The sequence below is a fragment of the Notothenia coriiceps genome, unplaced genomic scaffold (genome assembly GCF_000735185.1).
Source record: "Notothenia coriiceps isolate Sejong01 unplaced genomic scaffold, NC01 NC01_scaffold00035453, whole genome shotgun sequence".
Classification (NCBI taxonomy): Eukaryota; Metazoa; Chordata; class Actinopteri; order Perciformes; family Nototheniidae; genus Notothenia; species Notothenia coriiceps.
Window position 1 is genome coordinate 7,231 of NW_011368154.1, and position 10,451 is coordinate 17,681.

Here is a 10,451-nt window from a genome sequence, read left to right on the forward strand (position 1 = left end):
CTTTGTTGCCGTTCGCAGAGATAGCCAAATGTCACACACACAAATGTATCAGTGTCGAGTTGAGTCTACCTTCATATTCAAGAGGTGATTCCTTTACAGTTTCTGTGTGCCAATGTGTCGCAGCGGGTTGGCCCTCTATAAAATTGAATGTTCCTTTTGGTGACAGGTTTAGAAGTAATTGGTTATTTACAGCCCACGTAAAGCCATTTGGGAATCTGTTCAGAGCTTCTACACTGCCATGTTCAAAGATGGTTAAAAGGGGGCCCCTATTTCTGCGGCTCATTTTCAAGGTTCATATTTGTATTTAGCTGGCCTCCACTGGAACATGTTTTAATGTTTCAAAAAGATCTGTAATGTTCTCGATAACTTGGCCTGTGTGGCAGCACAGGAGAAGAAACTCTCCCTCTGGAAGAGTTTGGGATTTTTAGCCTTTTCAGCAGCACCATTTTACATGCAGACACTGTTTTAACTAAAAAAGGGCTGATTAAAAAAACAGTTGAAGTTCAGGTACTCCGCTAATTTTCGGACTATTAAGGCGCGGCCTTTTTTCCCATTTTTCGACGCTGCGGGCCTTATATAACAGCGGTGCGGCTATCTATGGATTTTTTACAGCTAACGGCCACTAGGGAGGACCTCCTAAAATCAAGGATTTTTACAGGTTACGCAGTCCCAACACCTTTAACTCTATGGGCTCTATTGGCCGATCCGCGCGCCCGCCCCACCTTTAAGCGAGCCGGGCTCGCAGCAGGAAAAAGCTGGAGGCCGGAAAAAGAGTGAGACAGGTAGCGCGCAAAAGTAAAAGTGGAACCGAGAGTGGTACGAGAGACAGAACGAGAGCAAGACAGACAGACATTACGAGAGCGAGACAGTTTGTCCCCGTACCACTGGTTGAAAACCACTGCTGTAGATCACTGCCGGTACGTGCGCTGGGAGCGCACCGTTTAAGTTTGAAAGTTGAAAAGTTTGTGTGTCTGAAACGCTATGTGATACAGTACAGTTTACACAGCACAGCACATGTTCTGTAGCTACTATTGCACTAAATGCTAACACTTGAATACGTTATGCAAATATGCAACTTGTTTGTTGAAATGTTAATAAATGGGAGCTTCCTCAAACAGCCATCTCTTTCCCGACAATCCCCTCTGTGCACGAACCCTTACATATGGTAATTAAACATTAAAACACCTGCGGCTTATAGTCCAGTGCGGCTTATATATGTACACATCATTCAATTTAGCTGCTGCGGCTTATATTCAGGTGCGCCTTATAGTCCGAAAATTACGGTAATTATAAACCCCCTTCCGTACCTAATGTAATTGTGGGAGAAACTTCTGTGTAGCAATGCAGAAGGAGTCACCGACTCAGAGAGACAGGGGGAGAGCTGGAGCTTTGATGGCAAACACTGATGGGTTTATTTGGAGCTTCGGCCGGAGAATTCACAAAACAAGTCAAAGAGTCAGAGGCTCTGACTTCACGGTAGAGTTGCCACGTCAATTCTGAAGAACTCTACCCCAGACCCGTGTATTCAGCTAGTTCAGAGAGAAGAATCAACATTGACCATAACAAGATATAATCATAACACCTCTATCAGCTGACGCCAACAGGCAGGAACAGGGAGACAGAACACTGAGAGCACAGCAGCCAAGGTTACAGGTGTGTGTGCTCAGTCAGGACAGAACTGATACACTGGGTCAAAGTTAAGGGCCTTGGAAAATATTTCCCCAACATTAATGTTAAACAGCCGTTTAGACTACAGCATGACAAACTGAAGAAGAAAAGAAAACATCTGCAAAGTGTGCTTGCTTACTTTCTTTGAAACATTTAGTTAATTTCTTGATATACTTGCAGAAGATCAGAATAACTTTATTAGTCCAACAGAGGGGACATTTACATTACAGACATCCCCAGTGGAAACAGATTTCAAACGCTAGTCCAACAGGCTATGCAGCTAACCAATCGTGCCTTCTCAATTAACTGTGACCTGCGTCAGATTTATGTAAATCACTCCCCGCACGCACCTGCTGCTTCACGTATCAAAGGAACCTCCTCCACCAAGTTGGAGAGGTGATTTAGCAATGTGTTGCCAAACTTCAAATCTTTTATACGCCCTGACTTCAACCATTAAGCCTTCCACTGCTGTCAGTGACTTCTCGTGAAAGTCCTCAGGGCAATTTCATCATCAAGCACATTCAGTTTTTTTGTAATTCATTCATGGCATGTTTTTAACTTCACTAACTCCCCTGACTCTGAGCTTCAAACACTGCGTGTGTTACAGCAGAGTCTCTGGCTGTATCAGTATGATCGCTCTCTGACACACATGCACACGCTGTATCTCCCCCCCCCCGCCCCCGTTGTGGTCCTGAGGGGGAATCTTTGAAATGTAATCTGTGACCCTCTTTTATCTGCTAGGTGGGACGAGTGTACCCGCAGGCTGTCTACTTCCCCATCCGCACCCTCTACCTGACGCTCAAGATCGAGCAGAGGGAGCGCTACAAAAGTGGTAAGCTAACACGGCCGACTGTAATGTGTTGACTTTTCATCCATCTGAGCATCTATTTCATTAACCACGATATCACAAATTACACATTTGCTTAGGGGGCTTAACGCTGTACCCTCTGTCCTTAAACCTTTGCAGTAAATCTCCCTGAAAACAAAAACCAAATTAACAGAAAGAAAATAAATAACATTGGGGTGAGCAACTAGTAAGGATATTTTATTTTAGCTTTACAATAGGTTTACACGTATGAGGAATTTGACTTGATGTCATGGTGCATACATAGCATTAAAAAAATATAGCAGTATTTACATAGGAATAGAATGGAATATAATTCTGCAGTAATACAAAAAATAAAACAACCTAACCTACCCTATTGAGTTCTCCTTCGTTGTCCCGTCACATCTCTGTCTCCACCGCTCATCCTTACCTCCTCTACCTCCCCAGATTCCTCAGGACAGCAGCAGCCCAGCTCAGTGGGGGCCCAGCCTCACTCGGGGGCCTCGGACCCCGGACCCATCCGAGCCACGGCTCCCATGTGGCGCTGCAGCCGCATCATGCACATGCAGCGCGAGCTCCACCCCACGCTGCTCTCCTCCCTGGAGGGCATCGTGGACCAGATGGTGTGGTTCAGGGAGAACTGGCACGAGGAGGTGAGAAGAACAAAGCTGCTGGTTTTTCTCTGTGTGTCTGACAGCGCGTGGGTTTTCAGACGGTGAGAAGACAATAGCTTGTGAGACTTGTAATGGATGTGTGTGTACAAGTGTGAACGCAGGAGTGTGTGTAAGTGTGTCACGCTGTCTCTCTGGTGGGCCGACACATCGGTTTGATCTGAGGTGTGATCCCGACCTGACGGTTCATAGGGTCCTCGACATCTCACATTCACACACTGAGCTAGTGTTGAACTCGTTAATGGCAGAATATGTTGATTGATTTATTATTTTTTTGCTCGTATATTCTCAAATCCCATTTTGTGTTGGCTAGTCAGCTTCAATTGCCCTTTGCCTTTCTAGCAGCGTTTTTAATAGTTTTATAATAAACATATCAATATATAATATACAACTGTATTCATCTTACTGTGTTTATTTATGCACCATTGTACACCTGTGGCAATAAAGGCATTTCAACACGAGGCAATTCAAAGAGTTCAACACATCAAATTACATTTTACGAAATTATTAAAAAGCCATCAAACTAGTTTAAAACAAGTTAAAATAGAATAAGATGGGTATAAAATACCAACCAAAAAAGTTACTGAACATTGATAATATAAATATGTATTATTGATTTATTTATTGATTTAATACAGTGGCAAATAAAAAATAAAAAGCCTTCTGCCTGGATTTAAAAGAAGTAAGTAAGCGTTACATCAAACCTGCACTTTACTGGGAGTTGTTTCCAGATATATGGAGCAGATGAAGATCTGATTTTGTAGGATGTAGCCCGGACACGATGCTCATAAATGAGCTTGATGCTGTTGCAAACTCTTAAAGCCATGCTCGGCAGAATACATGCAAGGTGTCTGTTTTCTGTGGGTGGAGGAGAGGACTGGGAGAAGGAGGCAGCAGGCTGAGACAGGTGATGGATGGTGGCGGTGAGAGTGTGAGATGGGGAAAGGGATTTAGGGCCGGAAGTTTGCCGGTGTGAGTGTGTGTGAGTGTGTGTGTGATTATCTGTGATGGTTTGGGGCACTCGGCAGCAGCTGCAGGCTCTATGCTTGGTTCCACCGGCACACGGGCCGAGAAGCCATCATCACCTACTGTGTGTGTGTGTGTGTGTGTGTGTGTGTGTGTGTGTGTGTGTGTGTGTGTGTGTGTGTGTGTGTCTGTCTGGAGTCACATAGTTTAAATAGAACGTGAGAAAACATTTAATAAGTATACAGGCGTTTTTTGTAATTGGAAAAAAAATCTGACAGTGTAAATAAGTTAAATCCAACAAAGGATGGATGTCTGTTTTTTTCCAATGTTTGAACCTTGTGGAAAAAAGTGATTCTATCCATAACAAATATGTAACGGATTGTATCAGACCAGATGTCAAGCGATAGGATGTTCCGGTTTGAGCCGTTTTCTAGTTATTGCTTTTTTCTGCAGCTACAGAATTCCAAATAATTCACTATATATTTTTAACCAAATCTCTGGGTTCCTCTTCCTCCTCTCTGCAGGTGTTGAGGCAGCTCCAGCAGGGTCTGGCTAAATGCTACTCCGTTGCCTTTGAGAAGAGCGGTGCCGTGTCCGACGCCAAGATCACTCCTCACACTCTGAACTTTGTGAAGAAGCTGGTCAGCACCTTTGGAGTGGGCTTGGAGAACGTCCCTAACGTCTCCACCATGTTCTCCAGCGCCGCCTCCGAGTCTCTGGCCCGCAGAGCAAAGGCCACGGCGCAGGACCCCGTTTTCCAGAAGATGAAGGGACAGTTCACTACAGGTGGGTCGGCTTTTGAATGAATATAAACCTAAGGCTGGACAAACATCTAGACTAAGGTATGTTTCTGCAGAGGTATAGACCTAAAAGCAGTATATATTTTAATAATTTTAAAAAGTGATCATAGATGAGAGTAACACATGCGTCACTTCCGGGCAAAAATGATGGCCCCGCCCACTTTTAGGGGAAAACAACGCTGTCATTTGAATGGCGGTCAATTCAAATTCTGAAGTTTTGGCCAATCCGATCAGAAATGTAAGAAAACGGTGGATTTTTGGATCTTCAAAGAGACCGGTTACGATGGCCAGTCGGGCAAACAATTACATTAAATCATTGGAACGACAATCAGGCTCGATATATGGTTAAATACAGCAGTAGGCGATCGATGTCCATAGATGCGGCGAAAATTACGACCCCGCCCACTTTTGGGGGAAACAACGCTGTCATTTGAATGGCGGTCAAGCCTGAAGCCACAGAGCTGTTCTTCTACTGTCCTTTGTTCTTAGAGGAAATACAGAAAAACGTAACTGGATTTTTTTTAATGTTTCAGGTGCAATAAACGACACAGCAGCTTTTTGGCATGATACAACTATTATTTTCCGTCTCGCTCATGAGAGTAACAGCTGGCGAAATTACGGCCTCGCCTCCTAATTATAATTTAACTACATATCGAGCCCGATCGTCGTTTTCCAATGAGTTAATGTAATTGTTTGCCTGTCTGGCCATCGTAACCGGGCTCTTTGAAGATCCAGAAATCCACCGTTTTCTTACATTTCTGATCGGAATGGCAAAAACTTCAGAATTTGTACTGACCGCCGTTCAAATGACCGCGTCGTTTTCCCCCAAAAGTGGGCGGAGCTTTCATTTTCGCACAGAAGTGACATAGGTGTTAGTCATCTATTCGATTTTGTATCGCCAATTATACCACAATTGCAATATCAGTCAAAAATAATAGCAATCAACACATTTTTTCCAAATCATTGCAGTTGTAAATACAACCATACAAAAAGACAGGAAGAAGTGTGGAAGAGCCTTTTTTTATTATTTTCTCCGCGTTTACTTTGTTGTTTTTAACACTTTAGTTTCATGAATGTCAGCTATGTTAACTTTAAGCATCCGTGCTTCACCTTTCTGCATCCACGTCATACCGTACCACTTGGAAATTGAAAGAGACATAGTCGTACGTTTTCAAGCAACCTAAAAAAAAACTGTTTTTGTTGTGTTTGAAAGGTGAGACAATGGCCCAGGTTGTGAAATCAGCAGCATCTGTTTGCCTTTCACCCTACAGCCAGACTCCAGCCACCTCACAGTTAACCAGAGCAGTGTTTGTGTTATTCTTCTAACTATGTTTGGTGTTTCACAGTGGGGAAAGAGTAAAACACGTCACTCTCATGGTTAACCCAAAGTTGATGTGACGGGTACCCAAATGGTATCTGTAGATAATGAACTGGTTACATTATACCTGTACTTAGCTCAAATCTGTACTGCTTTGTTGAGAAGCTGGAGCGTCGGTGTGCTGCAACGTAATTAAGGTCTCACCGACCAGATGATTTGATTTAGGGATGGGTTAGAGGTGGTGACTGGTCAGAAATAGGTATGCGTGTGAGTCAGTGTGTGTCTTTATTACACTGTTTGCACACGCCCACACTGGATATGATTATACTCCAGTCAGCTGCATTTCGACGCTGCTGCAGCTCCACAGTGATGTGTCTAGAGTGCTCTTGGCTCAGCTGAAATGATGAAACACTGTTGTAAAAGTCTTCAGAGTTTAAAAGTCTGTAAAACATCTCTATACTGAACTGTAATGAAATGTCTTGGCAGCTGCTTATATAAAAGTAAAATGGGTTCTCAAAGCAGGTTTTATAGACTAACAGTCCCTTAGAGACTGAGAACAATGACTTCCACCATATTGGCACTGGGCTTTTTTGGGCCCTTTTTATATTGAAATGTGAACGTAGTGAAAGCCCAGTTAGGCTAAGTAGCAGTAGCACCAGCGAAGTGCCGTATAACTGTGGTTGGAGCTGGATGTCGCGCCTACAGTTTTGATCCTCTTTGTCAGGGAACCAAGCTTTGTTAACGGGCTGTTTGCTGCTCCGAAAGTGAATATAGCTCATAAAATATTGGAAGAGAATAACATTTGAGAGTGTATTGCTACTAAAGCCACCGTGGCATAGAGATGAAACACTTATCCTGTCGTATGTTGGTTCACAACAATGGAAGGGTATCTATTATGTTCTCGTTACAGAGAAAGCCATTGCATTGCCAGCATTAACTACCCATGTCGTTGTAGTCATCGCTGTAGATGCCTTGAGTTGTTAGTCTAATGTCAAATGCCATGTTGCCTTTGAGGTGACCCTTTGATAGCGTGAATTAAAGATAGCCTGTGGCTTGAATTAGCTACATGTTTAATCCTGAGAGCTGAGAAAATCCCCAATAGCGCACCTCGATCTGTTATCAAAGAACCAAGGTTACGTTGAGTAACCCAAAGTATCACTATGTCTACACTTAAGATATTTAGACGTTTAAATAAATCTTATCTTGTGCTGTTCATATCTGTACTTTCTAGTCTACCTTAAAATGAAGTCACCGATGCATTCAGAGCTGATGTAACCTAGAAAAATGTGGATTTGGAAAACACTCTGGAGGGAAAGGCGGTCTCTTGATCATGCCCAATTCTGGATGAAACATTTGAAAATCATTTGTCACGTCTTTGCTTGTAAGCCATCGATAAGGCTTTGAGTCTTTCTGGCCTGCATGTTCAGATTTCATATTCACGCTGAACAGGTGCAGCTCGATCCCAGCCAAATCCCCCCTTTGAGACATTTTCCTCTCCACAATCCTTCCCCTGTTTTTGGAAGCCACGTGTCTGTTTTCCTACATTACATGAGGGAGTTGAACCACAGTTCACTAGACTGGGTTTAAACGAGAACCGTCTGCAGCTTTCAAGCGTTCAAATAAACTTTGCTCTCTCCTTTCCACTCGCACGGACTGACTGCACATACATGTCCGCTGGATCACACTCGGGCCGCCTCTACTTTTTATTGCATTTCCACAGAGACACTCCCCCCCTCCCCCCCCCCCCCTCCCTGTCTAATGCTTTCCACCTCTACTTGTCTTAAAGTGGCCAATATAGCTAATGTGTTTGGCCCTGGGATAGCAGAGGACAAGGACTGAGAGTGAATGAAAAGAAGCTCTAGTGACTCAGAGAAAAAAGCCATTTATGGGTGTACCAGAGCTGGTAATCTTATACAATTAGAGGGGAGATTAACAGATAGTAATCTATGGGAATGACATATAGACAGGTGTTGCGGTATTTGCGAGAAAAAACATGGAATCGGCACGTGCAAAGAACAACACAAACAATAGTGATCGTCCTGCTGGTGAATCCTCCCAGATGTTGCGGTGCCAGCTGTGCTCACGTCACCAGACCACCGCTACCCAGCTGCATCATGGGAGCAGGGCCGACAGAGACCGAAACAACACAAGCCTGCCGAGCGGAACAAACAGGGTTTACAGAGCCGAGCAGCCGAGCTCCCATTCCCCCGAACCGAGTTAGTGGCTCACGCGCTTTCACAGGATTTGTGGTCCGGAAAATGTGGGTTTATGTGTGCACACATAACGTTTGGCAGCAGGGAGGCATTCAAATCCAATTACGGCGAATGCTATTTGCATGAGTTACTGTTTTAGCAGCGGATGTGTTCCAGAGCTTCTTCTTGGCTTCTTACTTCCGTGCTTATTAACTAGTCATTTGTTATGTTAAGGACATTCACCATAGTTAAATGATTCTGTTAAGCAGTTTGGCTTGGCACCTTCAGCTGGTTGTTCCCCGTAAGGTTTTCATTTGAACCAGAACACCTACTTTCTTCTGCTGCGTTGACCTTTGTTGCACTCCAAACTTCAGCTCACCGATCAGATAAAGTTAAGTTGAATCCACCCCACCACACACACACACCACCCCACACTGAGTCAGGAACCAGGGCAGTCCATGAGGGAATGATGCTTCTTTATAGAGAGGTGACCCACCTCCAGAGTGTGGATCCATAATTTGCTCCTGAAGTGCAGAGCGTCTGCTGTGGTCTATCAGGTAGGGCAGAGCAGCAGCGCTGGATTCCGCACACAGGTCAGAGGTCAACCTGGAGGCTTCCCACACTACGCTGTGTGTCTCAGCATCTTATTCCCGCCGCTCACTCATAGAGCAGGGGTCAAGTACGAGTTGAGCGAGACTGAAAATAACTGTCTTCTGCTCCTGCGGCTGCACGGCACTTTCAACAAAACACCTCTGTATTTTTTTTACTTTGTGTTAAACCTCATATTCTCACACTTTATTAAGTATAGGTAAAGCTCCAAAGAAGGTGAAATCATTGTTAGGACTGCACTGCACAATGATGAACCTGAACATGAGCACAATCGGGTCCCTTTAAAATGCGAGTATATAAGTATTTTGGAGCTGCAGATATATCCGGGCCTACACATTTAATACTATGGACTAAGATTCTTAAAAATATACACTCTTAGATTCTTAAGAATCTTAGTCCATAGTATTAAATGTGTAGGCCCGGATATATCTGCAGCTCCAAAATACTTATATACTCGCATTTTNCACACACACACACACACACACACACACACACACACACACACACACACACACACACACACACACACACACACACACACACACACACACACACACACACACACACGCCATTTCAAACCAGCTCAATCTCTCCCAGAGTGAAACCTCCTAATGCTTTAAATAAGCCCTTTAAAACAGCCAATGTTCTTTTCGGCGCGACCCTATTTCGCTATCCGTCTGCCTGCAATTCTCCTGCCTCGATAGCGGAGGGAAAATTGAAACGGTCCTAAAGAATTGCAACCCGACAACAATTCGGCACCATAAAAGGGTATAATGCTTACAAATAGACAAAGCGAGACTTGGAGGAAGAAAGTAATATCATTCCGTCTCGATCAGATATAAAGCATGTTACCTGTTTAAATCTAAAGATGGCTGCACGGACGACTCGGGCATTATTACAACTCGTAAAAATACAATGTATTAAAAGCAGTAAACATGCTGTAACACAAGAGCAAAGAAGGCCTTTTAGTAAACAAATGGTAAATATTAGGGCTGCCTGATATGGGAAAACTTCTACATTGCTAATACTTTGACTGATATTGCAATTCAGATTGATAGTTTAGAATCTCAATGAAACACATGTGAATCTAATAGTGTATATTTTTAAGAATCTTAGTCCATAGTATTAAATGTGTAGGCCCGGATGTATCTGCAGCTCCAAAATACTTACCGTATATACTCGCATTTAAAGGGACCCGATTGTGCTCATGTTCAGGTTCATCATTATTTGACATTTATTGTGCTTCGCTGCTATTTGAGTTTTTTTGAGTCTGAATAACGATTTTGATAACATCGTAATAATTGTGCAGTCCCAACAATGATTTCACCTTCTTTGGAGCTTTAACTATACTTAATAAAGTGTGAGAATATGAGGTTTAACACAAAGTAAAAAAAATACAGA

At 43.4% G+C, this 10,451-nt stretch overlaps 2 protein-coding genes across 2 annotated transcripts in view; one reads left to right on the top strand and one right to left on the bottom strand.

Moving 5' to 3' along the window:
- LOC104962906 (G-protein coupled receptor 98-like) overlaps nt 1-75 on the bottom strand; it is a gene marked incomplete at its 3' end in the record, with an annotated part of 6,601 nt that extends 6,526 nt beyond the window's left edge. The window contains exon 1 of the mRNA XM_010791414.1: nt 70-75. Within this exon, the coding sequence (XP_010789716.1) occupies nt 70-75 (6 nt within the window). The remainder of the gene's footprint in view (nt 1-69) is intronic.
- A 1,867-nt stretch (nt 76-1,942) lies between these two features.
- LOC104962907 (transformation/transcription domain-associated protein-like) overlaps nt 1,943-10,451 on the top strand; it is a 58,381-nt gene continuing 49,872 nt past the window's right edge. Inside the window, exons 1-4 of the mRNA XM_010791416.1 lie at nt 1,943-1,996; nt 2,410-2,500; nt 2,942-3,147; nt 4,656-4,917. Coding sequence (XP_010789718.1) covers nt 1,943-1,996; nt 2,410-2,500; nt 2,942-3,147; nt 4,656-4,917 — 613 coding nt within the window. The remainder of the gene's footprint in view (nt 1,997-2,409; nt 2,501-2,941; nt 3,148-4,655; nt 4,918-10,451) is intronic.